This window comes from Bombus vancouverensis, chromosome 6 (assembly GCF_051014615.1).
Source record: "Bombus vancouverensis nearcticus chromosome 6, iyBomVanc1_principal, whole genome shotgun sequence".
NCBI classification, from domain to species: domain Eukaryota; kingdom Metazoa; phylum Arthropoda; class Insecta; order Hymenoptera; family Apidae; genus Bombus; species Bombus vancouverensis.
The window spans coordinates 9457306-9481436 of NC_134916.1; the positions used below are offsets into that span (position 1 = coordinate 9457306).

General features: G+C 34.9%; 7 protein-coding genes across 11 annotated transcripts in view; 5 read left to right on the forward strand and 2 right to left on the reverse strand.

Annotated features, from left to right (window-relative positions):
* Tdg (Thymine DNA glycosylase) overlaps positions 1-4984 on the forward strand; it is a 53671-nt gene extending 48687 nt beyond the window's left edge. Inside the window, exon 9 of the mRNA XM_076619624.1 lies at positions 30-4984. Coding sequence (XP_076475739.1) covers positions 30-2039 — 2010 coding nt within the window. The 3' untranslated portion in view covers positions 2040-4984. The remainder of the gene's footprint in view (positions 1-29) is intronic.
* A 2848-nt stretch (positions 4985-7832) lies between these two features.
* Rpn7 (regulatory particle non-ATPase 7) lies at positions 7833-9624 on the forward strand. Its single transcript, XM_033336731.2, has 5 exons — positions 7833-8061; positions 8352-8703; positions 8767-9095; positions 9175-9343; positions 9415-9624. The coding sequence occupies exons 1-5, from the start codon at positions 7917-7919 to the stop codon at positions 9587-9589; spliced, it is 1170 nt and encodes a 389-aa protein (XP_033192622.1). The 5' UTR covers positions 7833-7916; the 3' UTR covers positions 9590-9624.
* Positions 9625-9842: 218 nt separating this feature from the next.
* Positions 9843-10620, forward strand: LOC117158134 (transcription elongation factor 1 homolog). Its single transcript, XM_076619292.1, has 3 exons — positions 9843-9969; positions 10083-10232; positions 10308-10620. Exons 2-3 carry the CDS (start codon positions 10117-10119, stop codon positions 10447-10449), a joined length of 258 nt encoding a protein of 85 aa, XP_076475407.1. The 5' UTR covers positions 9843-9969; positions 10083-10116; the 3' UTR covers positions 10450-10620.
* Positions 10621-10886: 266 nt separating this feature from the next.
* Positions 10887-14421, forward strand: Jwa (PRA1 family protein Jwa). Its single transcript, XM_033336526.2, has 4 exons — positions 10887-11443; positions 11525-11742; positions 11869-11982; positions 12697-14421. The coding sequence occupies exons 1-4, from the start codon at positions 11244-11246 to the stop codon at positions 12753-12755; spliced, it is 591 nt and encodes a 196-aa protein (XP_033192417.1). The 5' UTR covers positions 10887-11243; the 3' UTR covers positions 12756-14421.
* LOC117158029 (UBX domain-containing protein 7) lies at positions 12480-16049 on the reverse strand. The gene is made up of 10 exons (XM_033336525.2): positions 15909-16049; positions 15513-15755; positions 15151-15425; positions 14805-15071; positions 14654-14720; positions 14408-14556; positions 14294-14339; positions 14131-14216; positions 13880-14052; positions 12480-13807 (listed from the first exon to the last, which is right to left on the reverse strand). The coding sequence occupies exons 1-9, from the start codon at positions 15946-15948 to the stop codon at positions 13894-13896; spliced, it is 1332 nt and encodes a 443-aa protein (XP_033192416.1). The 5' UTR covers positions 15949-16049; the 3' UTR covers positions 12480-13807; positions 13880-13893.
* A 51-nt stretch (positions 16050-16100) lies between these two features.
* Positions 16101-19121, forward strand: LOC117158028 (uncharacterized). Its single transcript, XM_076619562.1, has 7 exons — positions 16101-16242; positions 16946-17254; positions 17337-17756; positions 17832-18030; positions 18099-18329; positions 18402-18611; positions 18692-19121. The coding sequence occupies exons 2-7, from the start codon at positions 17087-17089 to the stop codon at positions 19021-19023; spliced, it is 1560 nt and encodes a 519-aa protein (XP_076475677.1). The 5' UTR covers positions 16101-16242; positions 16946-17086; the 3' UTR covers positions 19024-19121.
* Positions 19109-24131, reverse strand: part of bent (projectin protein bent) — a 77682-nt gene continuing 72659 nt past the window's right edge. For all 5 annotated transcript variants that reach the window (XM_076619553.1, XM_076619552.1, XM_076619551.1 and 2 more), the window contains 11 exons: positions 23754-24044; positions 23202-23573; positions 22656-22712; positions 21595-21758; positions 21395-21494; positions 21163-21305; positions 20811-20967; positions 20405-20722; positions 20182-20295; positions 19837-20073; positions 19109-19685 (listed from right to left, as the gene is read on the reverse strand). In XM_076619553.1, the coding sequence (XP_076475668.1) occupies positions 19880-20073; positions 20182-20295; positions 20405-20722; positions 20811-20967; positions 21163-21305; positions 21395-21494; positions 21595-21758; positions 22656-22712; positions 23202-23573; positions 23754-24044 (1910 nt within the window). In that variant the 3' untranslated portion in view covers positions 19109-19685; positions 19837-19879. The remainder of the gene's footprint in view (positions 19686-19836; positions 20074-20181; positions 20296-20404; positions 20723-20810; positions 20968-21162; positions 21306-21394; positions 21495-21594; positions 21759-22655; positions 22713-23201; positions 23574-23753; positions 24045-24131) is intronic.

Here is a 24131-nt window from a genome sequence, read left to right on the forward strand (position 1 = left end):
CTAATAATCGGCAAACTGCTGGATTTCAGTACATGTGGGTGATGCCATCGAGTAGCGCCAGGTGCGCGCAACTTCCACGGGCGGCGGATAAGGTGCCATATTATGCGGCGCTCAAGAAATTTCGCGATTACTTGAACGGCACGATCTCTCATCTGGACGAGTCCGACATAGTGTTCGCGGACTCGAAGCTGAAGAAGAAGGAACAGGAGGCGATCGAGGACAAGAAACCGGCGTATTGCGAGGAGCTTACGAACGAAGGAGAGAGCAGGATCATCGACATGAATGGAACTGTCATCAAACAAGACTCAAATTGCCAAATACCTGGCAAGAAGAAAAGAGGCAGGCCAAAGAAGATCAAGAATCCGGAAGATCAACCACCGCCCGATCCCGAGAAATTAGACGCGAACGGGGAAGTGATAAAGAAGCGACGGGGGCGGCCGAAAAAGATTCACCAACAACAAAAGCAACAGGAGCGGGAGATCAGAGAACGAGAACAACAGCAGCAACAACAACAGCAACATCAGGGTATGGGTCATCTAGGAGACGGTTACGGTACCGTGGTACCCAATTGTTTCTCTCCGCCGAAGACGTTCGCGCATATGGCTCCATACCCTCAACCGATGAACGATTCTGGATACTACGGCCAAAGCATCAACGACAGTCCGTACAGTATAAATGCGAAACAGAGCCCGGTACATTTACAGCACTACAGCCAAAGTCCGAAATCCATGTCGCTCTCGTTTACTCATTCCGATCTATCCTCGGAGATCAACACCGCGATCTCTTCGGAGAACAACTTGGAGCCTTCGCCATTGACATCCCCGAGCGTCGAACACCCAGACTTCGAACCACCTACCAGTATCTCTCAACAAAATATGAACAACGATCATCGTCAGTACAATCCGGCCGGGAACGGCGACAATACGGGCCATCACGGTAGTCCAGGAACGCCGTCTCATCCGAGTTACACGAGCTACATGGGTTACCACGAGCAAACCTCCGACCCCCACAATCCCCATCCCCATCAGACCACGCCGACACCGTTGAGTCAAACTACCGACGAACATTCGCATCACTCGCATCCCACTCCTCCGCATACGCATCCCCATACGCCGACACACGCCTCGATGTCGCCTCATCATCCGCACGAACAGTACGCCATGAAAAGGAACACCGGACAGGACGTGGCCTCGAAAAGTCTCAGCGACCTGGAATCTCTAGTCGATCAGATACCGAGCATAGCCGATGGGGGTAGCCAACGTTTGCAACACACGCATCCCGGAATGACCGACGATGGATCTCTGGCGGAAAAAATGGAAGCGCATCATCAGTCTTATTTGTCGGGATTCTCCGGTATGCCTAACGCTGGCATGTCCAATTACAGCCCTCCCTTGGCGCCTACCGGTGCGATCTATCCATCTTCGTTGCACCATTCTCCCAACGACGGTTACGGTTCTCTTTACGGCATGAATGGACGCCAACATCAAGATTCGCAGCAGCAACAACAACAGCAACAGCAGCAGCAGCAGCAGCAACAGCAGCAGCAACAGCAGCAGCAGCAGCAACAACAGCATCAACAGCAGCAGCAACAGCAACAGCATAGTAAATCTTATACCGTCGAAAATCTAGCGTCTAGCAATTACACGCCGAGCATGAGCCACGGACATCCTGGTAACTCGTATCCGAATATAATTCCCGGACCTCATTATCCCGTGCCGATGGGATCGACGAACGGGTATCTTTTTGGTGGCCTTGAGTCAAGCTTGATGCAACGCACCTACGGGATGAGCGGTATGAGCGGTATGGGAGGAATGCACCCATCCCTCGGTCACATGGCCAATCCTTATTCCTATAATGGTTCGTATTCTAGTTCCTTCGACGCCTATCCGGCGCCGCCAGCAGGGATTCACGCGCCCAGCGCCAATTATCCCGGCGGTTACGCGAGCGTTGGTAGCGCGACGCCAGGTACTTCTACGCCACCGTCTTACCTTCCTTCCCATCACAGGCCGTCGGTCGACCTCGCTTACGACGGTGTATGATAATCGATGTAAAGCTATTATTCGACGTACATACGCGCACGCTCACACACACGCTCGCATTCGCCCTCGCGCGCATGCGCGCGCGCGTTTACACAAACACGTATACAAATACACGCACAGGACAGACATACAGACAGACAACAGACAAACAGACAGACGAACGGACAGACAACTGGCAAACAAGCAGACGATTCGAGCGCTACGTTTATCTTTTCTACGTATTTTTACACGTTTAGGATCCGCCGGAACGATCGTCTCTTTCTGGCGCGACTTGCTACTGCGATTTGCGCGCCCGTTTTTCTTCCTCTTTCTCCTTTCATCGATCTCTCCGAGCTTCTTTACGCTTTCCTCGAACCTCCTGTACCTTTCATCGCGTGTTTTCGTATTCACTCGGAACTCTTCCCTCTCCCGATTTTTCCCCCTTCTTTTCTTTTTCATCCGGCTAGATCAACGATTACGCCGCGAGTAGCAACGGGCGCACGGTTCGAAACCGCGACGGCAACCGCTATGAGAAAGAAAAAGAAAGGGAAAAAGCCGGTTCTCGCACGCGCTACGCAATCAGGCTGTCGAATTATGTAAATGCGTTAATAGGGTTTCGAAAGTGGCGTGCTCGTGCAGATGCTATTTGTCTCTTTTTCGCAGTGATCGCGCATCGATCGTCGATAATGGGAAAAGTCGAACGTTGAAGTTTCGCTTCTTTCCATCGTTTTCTAACGTTATACTGTTACGCTTTCGTTATTGTTGAAGAATATTCCGCTGTTTCACTTCACTGGCAAACATGTGCGATCTGTTGCTGTTTCAACGAATCGGTATACATTTTTCTCCGAACGTCGCTCGTTAAAACATGCAAAAGTTTTACGTATTTACGCGTGTATTCGTCCTTATTTTATCCTCTTTTTCCGTTCCTTTCGTTGTATGAGAGAAGGTATGCAGTTTGTACGCGTCGAATCGTTTACGTCACGTTATTAACTGTAATCGTTATGTCCACGAGCGAGACTGCTATTCGATAAACGGTAGCGTTCGACCTTCGTGTTGAAGCATTTTTTACGAACCAATGGACGAAATATATCCGAATTAGCGGAATATGTATACACGTTCGCGTTGAAACATTGACCGGTAATCGTAGCGATGCGCTAGTCGCAAAAATGTAATTCGCGAAAAGTCGGTCGATACACTACCGAGTAGAAAGTACGACTTTCGATGATATTCCTAAAAGAATTTGGAAATATTTTCTGTTCGCGGTGTAACAAATGCGATGTCGTAGGTATACGACTGCTGCATCCTATACAGCTATGTATATGCGTGCGTTACAGTGTATGATACGTTACATCAAAGCAATAGCGCATACACGCGTGTGCACATGATTAATTGCAAACTGTATATGTTTAATGCGAATCTAGTCAATTCGATTCGTTGAATCGTGGCGGTTTATCGCAATCGACCGAGTAATTTTACACGCGGATTAAGTCGGGAAAGAAAACTGACCGATCGATAGAGGTACTGAATTTCGCGCAATTTCCCTTCCGCTCGTACGGACAGAGAAGAGATTCGACTGAATCGCGATCGACGTTAACCGATCACAGGCGAATATTTCACCACGTTGATTGTATTCTCGCGTAATAGCCTACTTTCAACGTGTTATTTTTTATCGCCTGTATCCCAACATGAAATAGTGGAATCTTCTTTTTGGTCATCAAACGACATAGAGAGATGCATTCGTCGTAATTTTTCCCTCTAACTCTTCATTATAATTTCGCGGATACTTTTTAATTTAATCGGCATACACGAAACAGAAATGGAAACGTAAATGGTCGAAAGATCTCGCGATTTCTCTGTCTATACGCGTTGGTCGAACGAATCGCGAAAAGTTTGAGCAGTAGAGAAATAAAAAAAAAAAAAAAAAAATTAAAAAACGGGAGAGAGATGGGTCGCGAAAGAAAATCTCTCGATAGTCGATTGGGTAGGCAACCTCGCTTTCGTACCTCGCACTCGCTACAGCCATAGCCATAATCGTTCTCGTTGCAATTTGTTTATCGGTTAATGCATATCGGTTAATCGTTGACTATCGACGTCGCTGTGAAATGTCATAGGTTACCGTGATTTTTATAGTTATCGCGTTATGTTGTCTCTCGTTAATTGTATATTTCATCGCTGCGTTTCGAGTAATCGAGGATTACAGTGTTTTTATCGATACACGATCACAAACAGTCGATGTAGATGTATGCCATAACCGACATCCTCTTTTGTCGCTAATCAATGCTGTAAAATTGCGCATCTGGCATGATTATATGCAAAGAAATAAATATACGCACGCGTACGTGTACACGATCGTACATAAACAAGTGGAGAAGAAAGAAGAAAAAAGGAAGAAAATGAAAAAGAAGAAAGAAGAAAGAAGAAAGAAGATGAAAGAGATATACGTATACGCGTGTACGCGTTCACGTGCCTATACTTATAGAATACACATACAAAGTATAAATATTATATATTGACTATCTACGATAAGCGAGAAACATTTATCGAGTAATCACATAGGATGTGTTGAAACATTTAAAATGATGCACAGGGTATAGATGAGAAAATCGTTGATATAATAACTGATGTCTATATAATGAATGTTTCTTTTGTTCTATCGGCCTCAAGGACACAAAGCGCGTACGATCGACAATTAATCTATGGTAGATGTTTTTCAGAATCCATTCCGATTCAAAGGGGACGGTTTTAGTATAAGTGTCGTCGGTGTTAATCGTTCGTCGATAATGAAACGAAACGAAGAAAAAATAAAGGGACGAAAAAGATGGAAGCAGGAAAACAGAAATGAACGTATACCGTGCCGAACGGAACGAACCATCGCTAATCGATACCTTTCGATTAATCGAATCAATCGATTGTAAATTGATCGCTAAGAATTAAGTATTAAGTATAAATATATTATACAGATTTAAGTGGTTTCGCTGTTGATCGTATCGAATAATAATAATAATAATAATAATAATAATAATAATATTAATAATAACTATAACAATAACAACAACAACAACAACAACAAAATAATAATAATTAATAATTAATAACAATAATAATTAATAATAATAAAACGAGAAAAAAGAAAGAAAATCGAAAGAAAAGAAAGGAAAAAATTTCGAGCGTAAGCGAGTAAGAGAGCTTGGGCCAAAACCGGCCTCCGACATATTTTTTAATCGCTTGGAACCCTCTATTATTCTACCTTTTAAACTTAACGGTGTGAATGTCCAGCCGACCGATCGATCGATCGATCGATCGACCGATCCGTCGATTCGTGGCCGAAAACAGTAATCGACCGCTCGCTCACTCGCTTCTATCTTAAACCACACTTCTCTGTCATAATTCTCATTATCAGCATCGTATCGATCGCTCGGATTATTGAGATGTGTTCTATATCGACCAACAACGTACAAGTACTTGCGGAGTATTTATAGCTGTTCGTACAACGCGGGAAAGAGGGGCAACGTATCTTACGTTATTCTTTGCAATTTTTATTTCGTTCCTCTTTTTCTATATCCTGCCCCCCTCCGCCCCACTTCTCTTCCTTTTTTACGTCACTCGTTGGATCAACGATTTCTCGCCTTAAAATTGATTCGCGATAATCCTCCAGACGCTTCGTTCGAAACTACATCATCCTTCCCTTCGCATCCTTCCTTTTCCTTCGCCTTTAACGCTCGCTTTTCGTCTTTTCTTTTTCGTACTCGTTTCGTTATTTTCTTATTCGTTATTTTCTTTATCATTGGATCGGGATTACACGAAAAATCAAACTTAAAAACATTTCATTCGGATCCTTTACACGTGCAACGAACTTGCAGATTTTACTTATAACTTTCGAACAAAGCAAACAGAGAAAAATAAAGGAACCGAGAGCTCAGAGAGGACAAGGAAGGAAAAAATGTAGGATTCGATCGTTCGTTCGATCAACGAATAAGAGTAGAACCAATTCGATATAAATATTCATTTTCTTTTTCAATTTTTACTGCGAGTTCCAGCTCCTTTTGATTAATCGACAAATTTTCTCCAACGATCGTTGATAACGATTCAATAACATGCTTGGAAATTCGAGTCGCTCGTATTTTCGTGTATGATCGTTTTGCACGAAAAAATGTTCGATCGAACAAAGTAGTGATAATATCGTACCGTGCATGTTGGAATTGAGCAATGGCGAATGCACTGCAAACGCTCATTTAAATGCACACTGTTTTCTCGCTTCGACAAATTCGTAACATCATTGCTGGTTGTTCGTTTGTTCGTTCTTTCGTCCATTCGTGATGTTCCAGATACACGAAAATTCGGGCTGTTTCTTTCATTCGAAGGAACGAATCGATGTACGCTTAACGATCATAAACGTAGCATAGTTGGATTCGTAATTCTAAATGTTGTGTGTTGCGTTATTTGCCATGAAAGTCGGTCGGTAAACTAAACTGTACTCGAAAGGTGCATCGGTTACCCAACGATTTATTTTTTACCAACCGTGCACACGAATTCGATTGTTGATTCTTCGATCGAATGTGCGATCGTCTCTATTACCAATAAACGATACGTTTTTCTTCAAAACGAGGAATACTCTTTAGAATACACGTCTGTTTCGCCATGCAGCATATTCTCTTTTGAAGAAATAGAACGTCGCATGTATTCGATTATCCGCATCGAATATTCAAAATTACAAAGTTCATTATCAAATTTGAAGTACCGATCCTCTATTGACTGTATGTATGTGTATGTATTGCTGCTTATATGCATGTACACACATGCATATACACATGTAAAGCTTAAAGAGTAATTCCAATTCTTTTACAGAAAACATTATCTGGCAACATCTATCAATTCGGACGATTTAACGAATTAAAAGACAAAGATACAGATTTCAAATAAATTCCTTTATTCTACTTAATTCATAGTATAATCGAAATATAGTGGTTCGATCGCGACGTCCCACGATCTGGAATTTTTACTGAAATGTGAAATTCAAAAATAAAATATTTGCTGTCACTTACCGTCACGAATGTGACTTCGAAGTTTGCCAGACTAACGTATAAGATTGATGCTAATTGTTATTTCGTGTTTTCTCGACTCTTTCTTGATTGCTTTGACTAGCTTTGCGTACACGTACAGAACGTAATTTATGATATCGAATCTTTCCAGTAAAAGGAAATCTTTAACAATCTATTACCGCTTCGTTAGAATCCTGTTTAGCATCCTTTCAACAATCATATTGCAGTCAGTTTCGTTGTTACTGTCCAAACATAATTGTAACGATATTATCGAGAGAATGATCAGTGTCGTGCAAAACCACCATTGGAGAGAAAGAAATACCGAAGTCGTCAGTATGCGTTGAATTGTGTGATATGTGAATGAATGAAATCGCATTATGCAATCCTTCTTGTAAATTTTAAATATAACGAATCCTGTGAAAACATTTTTCTCTTTTTGGACTCACTTTACCTGAGTCATTGGCAGTTTGTGTCAAAAAATAAATTGATTCGTTAAAAGAAAATTGTCCTGTGTTTATTATTTTCAACAGTTCGTATATCTTCAAAACTTAAATGAAGAACAAAAAACATTTAAAAAATATACGAACTTTCATTTAGTTAATGTGTAGATTGTTCCTTAAAAATATAATTATTGGATTTATCTAGAAATATTATAACAAAACCAAAAAATGATATAGTCCAAGAGTAATAAGTAATGAGTAATCAAACTAAAAGAATTTATCCCGCCATCTATCGAGTAGATGTAGAAATATACGTTTTCGCGTTTGATCTATATACTATTTAGCTCGTGCTTTGTAAAACACAAAGTGTGTTGGATAATTTGTGTTCATCAGTGTCGTAATTATAATTTCAATTTAAAATGCCGTTGGAAAATCTAGACGAAGAGGGTTTAGAAAAGAATCCCAAATTAGAGTTGGCTCAAACTAAATTCTTATTGAGTCTACCAGAACATAAGGATGATCCATTTTTAAAGAACAAACTATTAGATGCCATTAAAGCAGACGGTGAGATAGCATTTTTGCTTCCTTAGTTAACAATTTTAGTTTATCTATACAACAGGGAATTTTACTTATAATAAATTAAATATTTGATATTAAAAATATAATTAATACTTTTATGCAAGTTGAAACTAAGAAAACTACCATGACACTTAATATAACCTTTTTATTGCTGACTATTCCTTTTTATAGTATTCCCCTTGATTCAATAATTTCCTTTCCTTTGATTTGAAAATCTCATTTTTCTTTTTTCGTTACTGTTCAATAAACTTACAATTCATTTTTTCTTTCATTAGATATGGCTCCATTCTATGAAGAAGTTTGTAAAGATTTGAATTGGCCAGTCGATGATAATCTTTTAGCTACAATGAAAGCTAAGAATATGGAACAACTGAAAGAATTAGATGACGCAATTGAAGATGCTGAGAAAAACTTAGGTGAAATGGAAGTCAGAGAAGCCAATCTTAAAAAGTCAGAACATTTATGTAGAATAGGTGATAAGGAAGGTGCCATTTCAGCATTCAGAAAAACTTATGATAAAACTGTATCGTTAGGACATAGATTAGACATAGTATTTCATAATATTAGGATTGGATTATTTTATCTAGATCATGATCATGTTACTAGAAACATAGAGAAAGCTAAAAGGTACGTATGCATTGAAAAATAGGGTGGATGTAACAGAATGTAAGTACCACTATTTTATTTCAGTTTAATAGAAGAAGGTGGTGATTGGGATAGACGAAATCGTTTAAAAGTATATCAAGGGACATACTGCATAGCAGTACGTGACTTTAAAGAAGCTGCAACTTTCTTTTTGGATACGATTAGCACGTTTACTAGTTATGAACTGATGGATTATAATACATTTGTGAGATACACTGTGTATTTAAGCATGATAAGTTTACCTAGAAATGAACTTAGAGATAAGATTATCAAAGGCTCAGAAATTTTGGAAGTACTTCATAGTAATCCAGATGTAAAAGATTACTTATTTTCTCTATATAATTGCCACTATACTGATTTTTTTAAAAATCTAGGTATTAAGAATTTCCATTTCAGTATTAGAACTTGATAATTTCATATTTTATTTGTTATTATGTATGAATATGGTTTCAGCACACGTCGAAGGTTTGTTGCGTAGAGATTATTTAATTTTCCCACATTATCGGTACTATGTTAGAGAGATGCGCATTCTCGCATACACGCAACTTTTAGAATCTTATAGATCTCTTACACTTCAATACATGGCTGAAGCATTTGGCGTTACAATAGAATACATTGATCAGTAAGCTTGGCAAATTTCATTCTCTGCTAGTATAATGTGCATTTAATTATTATTTCAACTATTTTTTGCAGGGAACTATCGCGTTTTATCGCTGCTGGAAGATTGCATTGTAAAGTTGATCGTGTTGGTGGGATAGTTGAAACTAATAGACCAGATAATAAAAATTGGCAATATCAAGCTATGGTCAAACAAGGAGACTTGCTGCTTAATAGGGTTCAAAAGTTATCGCGTGTTATTAATATTTAATTATATAAAGAATAAATCGAAATATCAAATTTTAAGATCTACTTATTGTTTGGTGTGTTCTTAACAAAATCTGAAGTTCTTTTTATTGCCCACGATTTTAATTTTGTATTAAAAACATAATATAATTAATAATTTTTACGATAAAAATATATGCGTTGTATCTAATCCCTAATAAATCCTAGTTACGATTTTTCCTCCCCTTCTAAATTCTGAATCAGTCCTTTGGAAACATTCCCTACAACCGTTAGGATACCTGCAAAGGTGAAAACCCACAGGACGATGTTTAGTTGCTCCTGAACGTTAGTCAAGAGAACATTACGTAGTTATTATCACACTAATTACAAGACTATATTTGTATTCTAACTTGACAACGTTTGAAGGTAAGTTCTTACTTTAATGACTTCACGATTAATATTAATATCCCTATCGAAATATATGTAAATATATCATTTTTATAACGCGTACAAAATATTTAAGCTTCTGATATTTTCAGAAGAACGTTATAATAAAATAAATATCTATTGAAAATGGGTCGAAGGAAAGTTAGACGAGAAGCGCTACAAAAAAACAAAACGATCGTACCTATGGATATACAATTCACGTGTCCATTTTGTAATCATGAGAAGTCGTGTGAAGTTAAAATGTAAGTTTTAATGCATCGTAAAATCAGATTCTAGTTACGAAGAACATTATTTATTACATTTTATAATGATTTTAGGGACAAACGTCGAAACGTAGCAAGAATTTCATGTAAAATTTGTTTAGAAGATTTCCAAACCAATATTAACATGTTATCAGAACCAATTGATGTGTACAACGATTGGATAGACTCCTGTAATGCTGTTAATCGCACAACATAGAAAAGTTTGACCTTTTTCCTTTTTTACATAATTGACTTGTTGTATAAACTATATATTTGATATGTATCAACGATCTTTTTTAATCATGAAAGCAATAATTTTAATCAATAAAGTATGAATGATATTTTATAAATATATATATACAATTAATAAATCTATGTAAAATGTTAATTCAAAGATACAACTGTTTTGTAGTAAAAAAAATTGTAAAGAATATAAATATATTACTAATGAAAACTTAAAAACGTTATTATATGAACGAAATCACATAACTATATCGAACTTTGATTGATTTATATTTATACCGATGCAGTTACACAAAATTTTATTATTATTCAATTAATAGATCGATAAAGTAACATTTTGAAACGCGCGCTTGATCTGACTTTCTCGAGATAAGAAATGACGTTACTTTTAGCTACATACATACATTGTTCACCGATGTTTACCACTTAGCAGTAGATAAGCAAACGCGCACGTTACGATAATAGCCTTTAAACGAAATTCGAAGCAGTTTATCTGTATAGTGCATAAATTCTTTTGCTGAAGTACATGATAATTAATACTTTGCTCTTTTCTTTTACGAAAAGTGAAAATTGCATGTAAAATCGCAACTAATCTAGTTAATTATTTTCGAGCTGCGGTACGAGTATTTCATGAACTTGCATGACGTTCGTTTTAGTCGTCATCATCCAAAAATACCAAAAGACTTTATCGTATAAAGATCGATTAATGTGCAACCGTAAAAATTAAGCTGTTTAACTTAATATAAAATTGTGTTTGACATCGTTACGATGGATAAAACAGTAACAATAGGTGACGGATGGGAACTGCCACCTCTTCGTAGTTTATATGATTTTCTTTTGGAATCCTCACGTTTCCAACTGCCTAATTTTAGAGATTTCGAAAAATGGGGCAACAGAGTAGCGAATAATCTTGTGTATTATCAAACCAATTATCTTTATATGTCCATTGCTATTTTATTGGTTGTAGCGTAAGTATAATAATGATATTTATAAAATATATATATAATGAAGATTACAAAATTGTTTGATAATGTACATTAATTATTTAGATTGGTACATCCAATGAAGATGATTGTTGGTATATCGGCGCTTATGGCAGTATGGGCTGAATGTACTTATTTGTTTAGTGAAAAAGAATCATTGCTTAAATTCAAAAGAACTTATCCTCAAGTTGCAGTAATTCTTACTATTATTTGTGCAGCTTATGTTCTTTATACTATAAACTCAGTCCTTCTTGTATTATTTGGTATTTTACTCTCATTTTGTGGTAAGTTTTTTTCTATATAAAGAACAGTACCAAGAAAGGTACTTTTCCATTATGGAGCTCTGAAATCAGTTATAAAAATCCAAAAATGATTGATTGATCTGTATTAATATATTATTAATATTTTAGTGACCTTTATACATGCATCTTTGAGATTAAGGAATGTGAAGAACAAATTTGTTAACAAGATTGAGGGTATGGGACTCAAGCGTACACCAATGGGAGTTGTCTTAAATTGTTTTGGTATGAAAGAAGAACTCTTTACATAAATTCGTAGTCAGATGTTAAAGAGAGATGTACTTTTATGAATTGATTATGGATATATATAATATATATGTATATATATACATACATATATATGTTTTTGACATTTAAGTTATTCATTGTTACTCTTAGCTTTATTGCTCTTAAGAATAGAAACATTTTCTTCTATATATTCTAATGCTGAGATATAATACAAAATGCAATTAAAGTATTGTTATAGTTGTATAACAATATTGTGGCTTATGCAATATATAATTTCCTTTATAAATTTACTTACATTATAGATATAAATTAATATGTTAACGTTTTAAAGTGATTAATGTCAATAATTTACATAGGATATATATGTATGACCTGTGATCTTGTAATACAAAGTTGAATTATTATTTATTAAATCTATATGGTAACCTTACATAATTATTAAAACCATATATTTCATTTATTTTGTATTTTAACATAGTTATATACATGATATGTATATTAAATATATTTTTATTCTCGAATATTAGAACCACATTTAACGTATAAAGATGACATTATATCACTAATGTTCAATATATGAAAAAAGAAACTATTTTATAATATTTTTATATGATATTAATTATTCTTCTATATTTCATGATCCTAGTTTGTATTAACACACCATTTATTGCTACATTTAATTTTCCATTACTTTCTCATTTCATTATGCAGAACATGAGACCGGTATAACTTTACGTACACAAACAACGTGTACTCACTCGGTTCATTAGTAATCTGCTTCATACAACAAATTGTAACAACGTTTGGCAGTGAATATGTGTCAATAATATTTGGATGCTGCCTAAAGTCACAAAAAAAATGCTTTTGGACAATTAGGTAAGAACTACATGTTTAAAATGTTTCGTAAATTTGCAAATAAAACTACATTATTAATTTACTTAAATAAGACCTAATTTAACATTCATTTATATATATATATTATATATATATATATATATATATATATATATATGTGTGTGTGTGTGTATCTATCTAAAGTAATAATTGTATTTAAGTATAGCGCTTCTCTGCAACGAACAGATGTAGATCATAAATTATCATAATTATTTAAGATATGGTGAATCATTTCAATATACAACTGACATACATTGTATTAAACATATATATAATTTTTATAGAGTAATATAATTAAATAATTCTATTTTATATGAATCTTACAACATATGTAAAATAAGGATAAAATAAGTACTATTCAATGTATAATTTTTTTATTTAAAAATATAAATAAAACTTTTGTTCGGTTTTTTAAAATTTCTGTATCTTTTATGTGAAGATACTTTGACGAATAGTTTAGAAAATTTTTAATACAAAATGTTCGAGGCTACCTTGGGGAACAAAAGAGTATATGTAAGAATATATCGTAATAGTATAGGAAGCATACTGAATTGTCTCATATAAGAAGAAAAAAAAGGATACAAGTTTCTCAAAATTTATATTGATGCATTCTAATTCCTGTCATTAAAAATGAATGTTATAACTTTATTGCTATTTGTATAAAAGTCAGTTAAACTGTCATGATTCATTCTATTGCACATTTAATTGAAAATATTTAACTGAAATGTGACTATTATAACGATAGTCGTGAATGTTTAGGACATTCACTTAATTGTTTAGGACAAATAGGATTATTACAATTACACATAAATGGCAATTGAATATGACAGTGTCTTTAATATATATATTAAGATACGCAATTTTTATCAAACTTATGATGTATTCCATAATGCAGTAGTTAAAAGGAAATACTTTGTCTATATTTTATCTGTAAAAAGCACAACATATTTCGTTACTTTAACATGTTACTTCATTTATTAAAATATATATGCATACTTACCTAACCAAAGATTACTATATCTTTGTTATAAATACTGTATTTGCTGGAAATAAAATCGTATCCGATAAATATATTTGTGGAGAAAGTGCTCCAATATTTGTTTTTGGAAACGGCACTAAATAAGTATGATCGGTTGATGAGTAACCCATACTCTTCATAGTATTTATGAAATCCTAAAAAAATAAAGATTAATGTGTATTTTCATTTATCATTTCCAAGTACATTAGTATTAATAAGTTCATTGTACTTACCTCTATAGTATCTGTAGCAGACATTGATATTGTTTCTTTCTTACCATTTGGCAGTCTTAGACAAAGTCTTATAGCAGATGTACTATCTATATAAACAATATATATACTTTTATTAACCTCAAGAAATCACATGAATAAAAGGTAAAATGCAATAATTTTTTACCAGTTTTCTTGCTCAGAGTGGACTTCAGTTCGTATGATCGTTCGTCCTAGAATAATATATGTGAATTACTCGGAATTATATAATATTAAATTGTATATGCTAACTTCAATATACCTTTGAACTTTCTATTTCTTGTTTCTTTTCGTTTAATTCGTCCAATTCAGTCATCCTTCTTTTTTTAGTTATGTTTCCAAATGTATCAGCTGACATACTTGTACTTGAACTTTGAATAGTTGTCATATCATTCTTAATATCTATATTACCTGTATAATAATTATGTAAACAAAATACTGATATTTAAGAAATGTCATATATTAGAAATACATTAAATGTTTGCTGTAATTGACAAGTACTGCTTACCTGAATCATTTAAATTATCAATAGTGTGCTTAAACGCTTTAACAGTAGTACTACTACTACTACAATCCTATAAATATATAAATACATGAAGAATCAAAGTATTGAAATTAACTATTTAATTAAAGAATGAAAAATCTTTTTCTACACATACTGATGAATTAGATGTAGAACTTCCTTCCGTTGCTGTGGCAGTACAATTATTCCATTTTTTAGAATGAATTGAGTTGCTTGATACACATTCTGGTGATGAGTGAGAGCTCAACATATCATTTAATGCAAACATTAAAGTATCTACTGTAATATGATTGTAAGTTTTCATACATTCTCCTGTTCTAGGATCTATTACTGCTAGATAAGGATATTCATATACATCATAAAGATGCACATAATGACTTCCATCATTTGTATTTGATAAAACCTATTTAAATTTGCAATAGTATTAAATGAGTCTTTTTCCTTTGATAAAATTTAAATACAAGTCCTTTATGATAACTTACTTGCCACAAAACAAAATGATCCTTTATAATTTCTTGAATCTGTTGATTAGACCATACATCTCTGTTAAGGATTTGGCAAGAAAATTCTTGAGGATTTTGAACATTTACAAGTAACCAACGGTTTAATGATTTAGCGTGTTCACGAGCTTCCATAAAGGAACCCAGGAAGAGAATACCACATGGTGGACGAAATAAATCTTCCAATCTTTTTGATTTGCAGTAGGATATTTGTTTAACACCAGCTACTTTCCGAGTCATTTCTTCTTCTTGTCGTTCTATATTAAGTACAAAATGATTATACTATATACATAATCACATTATGTATGTATATGTTATCTACTATTTAATAAGATGATATTCACGGGTTTCTACTGCAAAATCCCTAAATCTGTCAAATACATTAGTCGATAATCTTGGAAGGGAACATATTGGACCAGATGGCACTAATACTTCTTGCACAGGTAAAATAGGAGGTCTCACTTCTGGTTCCGGATCAGCCGCACATGATTCAGATGCTTGACTACCATCAAACATTAAACTTATTGCAGTTTGCACATTTCCATCAGCTAATGACAAGTATTGGCGAGCTGTTGCCTCATTCTCCCCTTAAATTAACATAAAATAACTTATTAATGTAAGTTAAACATAAATTAATTTCAAATTAATTATTCATCAATTTTTTAGATAACAAGTCTCTGTACAAAACGGGAACAAGTTTCGTAATCCTTGATATGTTATTAGATTGGTATATTGCTTACCCGTCACTTCTATAAATTTTTCAATCAATTCTTGATCCATTATGACTCTAGATTATAGAAATGCATCAAATAAAATGCGTAAATATTAACATTATTCGTAGGTTACTAATTACACAACATTTCGAATTGTTTTCAAAGGTCTTCTATTTAAATCAGCCGTAAATTCAATAGTCCGTGATCTTTACATCCTAACGACGCGAAGCGTATATGAAGTTCTGATTTCAATACGAAAAACGGTTGTCTGCACTGCGATTATGCGATTGTGCGATTCAACTCAACATTCAACCATTCCAAAGAGTAGGGTTGACGATTCCATTTTAACCACAGAGAAAATGTAAGATAGATCCAGTATCAATATATTTTTATGTCATATGATTTAAGGACAATATATGTTGTCAGTCATAGCATTATTTCTATGTGACTACATAAGTAAAAGGACGTATCACTGATGTTACATATATTACACTATTAATGATTGAAATCGAGGTTGAGTATGACTATGAAATTAAAGATTTAAAAAAGGGATAAGCAAAAGCAAAAATTTTGTATAAGTTTACAACCTACCCTATCATTTTATAATAGTTTATACATTTTATAAGTTCTGCTTGATAGAAAAATAGTCACACTGCAAATAAAATTACTTCTAAATGTTATAATATGTATGAACACTAACTTATTATTTATATAATATCAGATAATACATATATTGAGATCTATTTTATGTATTACAACATCTGATTTAGTAAGGCATAAAATAAATTCTGCTGTATGTTCACTGATCATTGTTATTTATTTTACATTATCAATATTCTTAAAATTTCTTAAATTTTGTTAAAGCTAAGGAGGTTCATAGTCAACGATTATGTTCCATGATGAGAAAACGAACATGACACTAACTCAACATTTCAACTTTTGTTTAATATTTGTGATCAAAATTTCAAACAGAACCTTCTAAAGTTAAAGTGAAATACAAATTAAAGCATGTACTCATTTAGTTCGCGGTTTGCATTACTTATAATGACTAATCTGTATTCTAGCCCTTTTGAAGAGTTGTCTATACTCTTTCGAACAACAATTTTTTGTAACAACATATTTGAATCGAAACGTTGAAATAACTGATAACTTCTGTAAACGTATTAAACAAGGGTTTATTAGATAAATAATATCGAAAATACACCATGGAAGAATATTTAACCCTAATTCTTAAGCAAAACGAGATACGAGTGAAGAGAATAAAGCTTGCAAGTAAAAGTCGCTACTTTGCGTCTCTTTTTTCACACAATTTTAGTGATTCTCATAGCCAGGAACATGTTATTAATTACAACATTGCTCAATGTACTTTACAGGTTATTTTTATGATTTATATCAACTAACGTAGAAAAATGTTTATGTATTATTGTCTTAATTATTTAATTTTTATGCTTTTAGGATTTTGTTGATTGGGTTCACAATAGCACATATGTAAATATTCATTATCAACCCATAAGTCTTTCTCTGATAAAGTTTATGCAAGATAGACATTTTACAGGGTTATTGGATTTGTTACAGTTGAGCGCATTGTTTATAGTTGATGAATTAACAAATGATATTGTAAATATTATAGCGTTACAGTGGTTGTCACCACAGAAAGTAATCGATATATGGTTATTAGCAAAAGAGTTAAACATAAAGGCATTAGAAGATATGTGTATGTCTGTCTGTTTAGATAGGTTTGAGGAAATCCCTGAAGCTATGCTTGTCAGATTAGCAGCAGATGATATTGTTCAGTTATTAAACAACGTTAATATAAGAGTTTCCTCAGAATCATATTTGCACCATATAAGAAGTGAATGGATAAAGTATCATGGGGTAAATGATATTGATCTTCTATCATATTTATTTACATGTGATCTCTACAGTATATATAAAATATTTTAACTATAGAATTCAGATATTGCGCATATCAATCAAAGAAGGCAACTTAAGTTTATAAGGGGAACAGTTATCTATGAAACATTTGAAGATGATACAAGGATTGGGTATTTGTGTACTTGGGACGGTAATGTTTTAAGTAAACGTGAACAATTAAAAAGTATTCAATATCCAGACAGATGGTTATTTGGGATGCAAGTTATTAGTAGAGGTGTGCTTCTATTAAGTTGCACATTTTATTAAGAAACACATTTCTAATCATTGAAAATATTGCTTTAGGTTTCAGTGTGTATACAGTTGGAGGAAACGTAGGTTTAGGAGGCACGCAATTTAATAACATTATTTCACGTTATTGCCTTCTATCTAAACAATGGTATTATGAATCAACGTTGCCAGTTCCAAGAAGGCACATGATTGCTGTGTTTCTTGGCAACAAGTTGGTCATAGTTGGTGGTGTGGGAAGGCATAGATTAAAATTGTATTCAGTCAATATTCTTGATATTCACACAGGTTAAAAATTTACATTATGAAATGTAGAAAATATTCATGAAAGTTCCAATGTTAGTGTGTAAACAATTTCAGGTATTTGGAAAGGAGGCATGCATGTTCCTGAGAGTTTTACCAATATTCCTCCTCATTGTGTTCTGGATGGAAAATTGTATGTGTTGAAATCATCCGTTTATATTTATTATCCCACAGAAGATTATTGGCAAACTATATTGATACGCGATGATGATGTTATTGAAAGAATAGACGCATTTCTTACATGTAACACAATCCTACTTTTTGAAGGTAAATATTGCATAAAAGGATATTGACGATATTTTTACTTTTATATTTACATCTATAATAACTTCTAATGATTTTTGTAGGAGATGAAGATTTAGACGAAATGATTCTTACGAGAATCGAGATTACAAAAGACGACTCTGTTTGTGACAGAGGAGAATGTATAAAACGACCTATAGAGCATAAGGAACTAAGGACGTATGTTGTGAATATAGAAAGTAGTTATGGGCTTCAGTTAAGATACCTGCAGTCCGCTAATATTGGTATAATGATGATAAATAATGTCAATCAACAAGATGGTAATCAATATTTGCATGTACACACGGAGGAGAACGACGACTTCGTAGATTATATTTTTCCACGATATAGTTGCTTTAATATCATAGATCCTCGTACTTTGTACAATACCGCGTAATTAAAATCTTTTTACTTGAATACGATGTAAACGACTTTATGAAATCATAAGGGAAGTAGTGAAAGGAAAATAAAAAGTCCGCAACTTTTATATTTGAATTATCTTTTTTATTTATCTGAAATTTTGTAACGGAAGCAGTCTTCAAACATGTATAACACGACAGTGCGTACGATTACATGGAATAAGGATGTACATTTCGGCAGTGTTAAACTCTTTCGTATAGTCATCTAGCAAGATTGGTTATTGTTGTTTTAACGTACGAGGATGCTGGTTATCCTGCTGAGTCTGACTATTGCGAAAGTTTCCTGTTTGTAATTTAACTGCCGTTTGTGTACGATTGTGTACTTAAAATATGCAAATTCGTGTATACAGCAAAGCTCGTATTAGCGTATAGATTGCGCGTGCTATCCGTATTGCTTAACACTTTAGATTCTTCTTTCATCATATAATGACATGATTTTTTTTGCGATATGATAAGCACACAAAAAGTAAGGTAATTTACATATAGAATAGCATGAATACAATAGTTTTCCAATTTCTCTTTTATACACGAGCGTTACGTCGCCTATGACCGCGATTATTTTCAAGTCGCACATTTATATAGTTCATTTTTACAGTTTTTTTTTTCTCGTATTGTTGTCCTCCCGATAATATTCTAGAAGCTGAAAAGAGACCCATTAAAACAAACAAATAATTAAATTTCGTGAATCGACATGCTATCTTAAAATACATGAGATATGAGGATGAGGGCGAAACTTTGGATGAGGTAAGGGAAAGAATAAAAACTGCATATATACACAGATCTTATCAAACCTTGTCGTGTTGCGTTTTGACACGCGCGAAATCAACGATTTCATTATTCGTTGGTAACGTTCAGGGCGAAAGCAGCATTGGTCTCACCCTTCTTGCCGATCGCGCGAGCAACATACTGACCCACGTCGCTGGCTGTACATGCTTTGATACGCAACTCGAACGATTTGTCACCGTCTGAACTGAAGAGGTACCTGCTACTAGATTCTGGGAGCGCTTTTCCGTCTTTCAACCACGTTACTGTATTGTTAAGAACAATAATAATGTAATAAATGTAATAAATTTAATAAAATTTGGTAAAATTCTGTGCTTCGAATTCTCACGACTAAAATAAACGTTTTCGCTTACCTTTCAGAGGCGCGGTTTCAGTCTTGCATACGAATGTAACCGATTCGCCTTCGCTTACCGTTGCAGATTGTGGGAATGTCGTGAAGACTGGACTCTTCGGTTCCTCATTTGGAACTGAAAGCAAAATACTTTCGTAAATCACTGTATCAGATTTCATATCGATCGGTTATCGCCGTTTACTGCAAGCTAATAAAGTAAATTTTTGAAATGAATGTTAACGTACCAAGTACGTTTAATGTGCACGATGAGAAGCTCTCTCCTGCGTCATTGAATGCCTCGCAGGTATAAGTGCCAGAGTCTTCAGGGAAGATTTCGGCAATGTTCAGTTTATAGATATTAGCCTCGCTGCTGTACTGGAAGTCCTTGCTAGGTTTGATTTCCTTGTTGTTGTGAAGCCAGATTACGTCGAATTTCTTCGCGCCGATTATTCGACAGCTCAAGGTCACGGCTTCGCCATCCTTTACGAACATGCTGGTTACGTGATCTACGATCTTTGGAGGCTTGTCATCGGTCTTTTTCTTCGCGGCTGCATTTGCCATGGCTGCAACGAACATGTTTATTTAATTATTCCGCCCTTTTTCCGTAGTACGATTTCTCGTTTCACGAGTCATCCTGATTACTGCACTTACGTTTCACGGTTAATTTGCAGGAGGTAGTTACGGTGCCGATGCTATTGCTTGCTTGGCAAGTATATTCACCCTCATCCTCAGGGAATACCTCATTGATAACGAGAGTCGCGACTCCGCCTTTGTACTTCAAGCTCATAATTTCCGACGAACTCAGCGTCTAATGGAGGAGAAAGCTTATTAATTTTTATCCTTATAAGAAAATAGAATTGTATTACAAAGTGTGATAGAATTCACATTTACTACTACAAAGAGTTATAAAAGTATTGAATTTTATGAAATTTAAATATCAAGATTCGAGGATTGCGATAAGTTCTCCAGTTTTTTTTTAATATGTATACATGTAAGTACTTGCCTTGCCATTCTTGGACCAGGTGACTTGTGGCTCTGGATCACCGTCAACGTTTACGTTAAGCTCCAGCTGTTCTCCATCATTGATAGTAAGATCGCTCAATTTTTTCGTGAATTGCGGTGCTCTCATCGAGTCATCCGGAGGATCTTTAAAGACGACATTTAAACAAAACCAGTTATTAGATAATTCACTTGGTCATACAGTTTTTCAGGTGGAAATAACATATTTAACGTACAGATTAATTCCTTTGTCGTACTTCTAGATCGAGATGGACTACCGGTGCTATCGAGTCCGTATTTCTTGGTATTTCGCTTCTCTGTGCTGGAGTCTGTAGCCTAGAGAAATTGTATGTATCAAATACTTATTTTTTTTTGTCCATTACCAGTTTATCTATATCTTTTTTTATCAAATATTTAGTTTCTCTGCTCCTCTTACTTTATAGGAAGATGAACTCGAGGAATTGTATTTATTGGTGGTAGAGCTACTGTAATTATGACCCTGTGTGGTAGTGGAACTGTATCCACTGTATCCACCGGCTTTGTGTACCGTTATGATCGGAGGTGGTGCTGGTTTCAGCGGCTGCTCGATGAATTTTCGATCTACGAAATAATATTTCAGTTTCATACGTTGCTGTTAGATTATATTTTCTCTAGCAAACGCAAAAAAGAACCGAGAAGTGCGACCGTAAAGCCGAATGCCAGGAAGAATAAAGCAGTATCAAAATCATTTGCATGAAAAATTAAGCAAGATCGCTGATAATGGCAGTTTCGTGGGAGCTGGGGAATTGCAATATAGTTTAGGAATAGCTAACTAGGGACAAGATAATAAATTTTGTTATTATTTACAAATTATGGGTCACCAAAAGGTTGATCAATCATGTTTTCTTTACAAAGATGTCTCTCAATTTGGCAACGGATAGATAAGAAAAATTATATATCCGATTGACAAGAGTTCAGGTCAATTGCTACATATAAAAAATCTGTCTCTTTCGCATCACGTGTGGATCTCATAAGTTAAAGATCTCTCTTCATTTTTTCAAAAATTGCATATTTGTTCAACGCTCGACAATTTCGTTACTCGCTCAGATATAGAAATTTCCATACATAGTATGATAAGCATACGCTCCTACTTTTTGAGAATATATATATCTTTTTATATTAACCGTATAAGATAATTTGTCGCAAACTGACAGAGACTCTAAGGAGAAATCCGCAAAAACCGGAGGGGTAAAGTAGACTCAAAATTTTTTGCTACGCTCTTCAATATTTACATATTAACTATAATAAGCAATAAATTGATTTACTTGCAGTACTTGTTAAAAAAAAAATTCCTAGAAACATTCCTACTTTTCAAGATATTACAATGATATTAAAGGAATAATGTTGTACAGGGATAATTTGTTTTAAGTAATTGTACAGGGATAAATTGCGTTTTACAATTAATGTACGATTAAGCGGGATTGCAAGCAAGAAGGGGCTATAGTCCAAAAATTGTACCTCCGGAATGTAGGAGGTCGTGCGCCAATTTCAGTTGCTCCTCTGTTTCTCCAGTGCCTACGAACAAATATTTCATCAGTGTTTTACTATAAATACTAATAAAAGTGTAAGTAGAAATAAAATAATATAGGTATACATTTTGTATCAAGTGAAAAAGAAGCATCTTTTTTAACACGTGTCACCAAGAAAAAACTTTCAATTTATAGTCGATAGTCGTCATACGATGAATGAAAATATTTTGTGGAATATAATGGTACAAAATTAATTATGCAGGGTGGTTCTTTCATCCTGGGTTCCTAAGTGTTCTAATTACTCTCATTGATACAAAATATTGTATTGTAAATATTCTGTTGGCTCTGGACAACAAATATTGTGATTCACGATTTTTCCTTGGATATCGTTTTTTTTTCAAGATTTCAAGCTCATCGTTATTCTTTGAAGATCGCAACTAAGAAATTAACGAATCACATTGTACATTTCACTGTATATTTCCGTGTGAATGGAAAGTCATTGGAAATCAGTTCTACGGTGAACGTGTTAAATTACCTTCAACGATGACTACGCAGCTGGTTTCATCCTTTCCATGTTTGTTCGTCGCGATACAACGATATTTGCCGCTGTCTTCCGGTTTGCAGTCGATGATTTCCATCGTGACGACACCGTCCGAGTTTGTCATCGCGTAGTGATGCTTGGAGAGCTCCTCCCTGTCTTTGTACCATTTCACCGTCGGTGGTGGATTGCCAGCGAGACAGCAAAGGAGTTTGCACGTTTGTCTGACTTGAATGACACGTGGTCGAAGGAGGAAGGTGAAGCTTGGCGCCGATTCGATCGTCTCCAACCAGACATTATAACCGAGCGGTTCTCTCCTTCGGACTGGATGCAGTTCTGGTCTGTATTTTGGAATCTCCTTAGGTAGCGCTGAAAATAAAGAGCGATGTCTCTTTTAGCGTAATTAACCTGACCAAAGAGAAGGAAAATAGAAACTCGGAGGGATATTTGTAGTTAGGTAAATAAGATTTGCATTAATGAAGTGATATCAAGTTGCTCGAATTCGGACAATTTGACCAGTCCGACGGAGATTTAAGGTTCCATACGTACGTTGCACGTTCAGGAAAACGACCTCTTCTCTGTAGCCGTAATGATTCTCTGCCCTGATCACGTACTCTCCTCTGTCCTCTAGTTTCACTCTGTTGATGATGAACGTGTAATCATCGCCGTGATATCGTTTCATGAATTTCACGGATTGTCTGAGTTCCTGATTGTTGTGGAACCACGTGAGAGTGGGAGAGGCGATCGCGATTACGCGGCACGTGAACTTCACGCTCTGTCCTTCGTAGGCAAACGCACTCGTCGGTTTAATGACGAATCTAGGTGCCGCTTGTCGCCGATCTGTATAGAAATTTAAAATGTTACTTGCGCAAATGAAATCTTATTTTCTTGAAAATAAAATTTCGGAAGCTAAGGAACATCATCCCT

Excerpts from the sequence above, each read along its gene's own strand:
- Rpn7 (XM_033336731.2), top strand. The coding sequence starts at position 7,917 with ATGCCGTTGGAAAATCTAGACGAAGAGGGTTTAGAAAAGAATCCCAAA. Across the intron at positions 8,704-8,766 it reads AACATAGAGAAAGCTAAAAG|TTTAATAGAAGAAGGTGGTG; the intron begins GTACGTATGCAT and ends ATTTTATTTCAG. Across the intron at positions 9,096-9,174 it reads TGATTTTTTTAAAAATCTAG|CACACGTCGAAGGTTTGTTG; the intron begins GTATTAAGAATT and ends ATATGGTTTCAG.
- LOC117158134 (XM_076619292.1), top strand. The coding sequence starts at position 10,117 with ATGGGTCGAAGGAAAGTTAGACGAGAAGCGCTACAAAAAAACAAAACG. Across the intron at positions 10,233-10,307 it reads AAGTCGTGTGAAGTTAAAAT|GGACAAACGTCGAAACGTAG; the intron begins GTAAGTTTTAAT and ends TAATGATTTTAG.
- Jwa (XM_033336526.2), top strand. The coding sequence starts at position 11,244 with ATGGATAAAACAGTAACAATAGGTGACGGATGGGAACTGCCACCTCTT. Across the intron at positions 11,444-11,524 it reads GCTATTTTATTGGTTGTAGC|ATTGGTACATCCAATGAAGA; the intron begins GTAAGTATAATA and ends TTAATTATTTAG. Across the intron at positions 11,983-12,696 it reads AGTTGTCTTAAATTGTTTTG|AACATGAGACCGGTATAACT; the intron begins GTATGAAAGAAG and ends TTCATTATGCAG.
- LOC117158029 (XM_033336525.2), bottom strand. The coding sequence starts at position 15,948 with ATGGATCAAGAATTGATTGAAAAATTTATAGAAGTGACGG. Across the intron at positions 15,072-15,150 it reads ATCATTTTGTTTTGTGGCAA|GTTTTATCAAATACAAATGA; the intron begins GTAAGTTATCAT and ends AAATTTAAATAG. Across the intron at positions 14,053-14,130 it reads CTGCTACAGATACTATAGAG|GATTTCATAAATACTATGAA; the intron begins GTAAGTACAATG and ends TTATTTTTTTAG.
- LOC117158028 (XM_076619562.1), top strand. The coding sequence starts at position 17,087 with ATGGAAGAATATTTAACCCTAATTCTTAAGCAAAACGAGATACGAGTG. Across the intron at positions 18,031-18,098 it reads GATGCAAGTTATTAGTAGAG|GTTTCAGTGTGTATACAGTT; the intron begins GTGTGCTTCTAT and ends ATATTGCTTTAG. Across the intron at positions 18,330-18,401 it reads TATTCTTGATATTCACACAG|GTATTTGGAAAGGAGGCATG; the intron begins GTTAAAAATTTA and ends AAACAATTTCAG.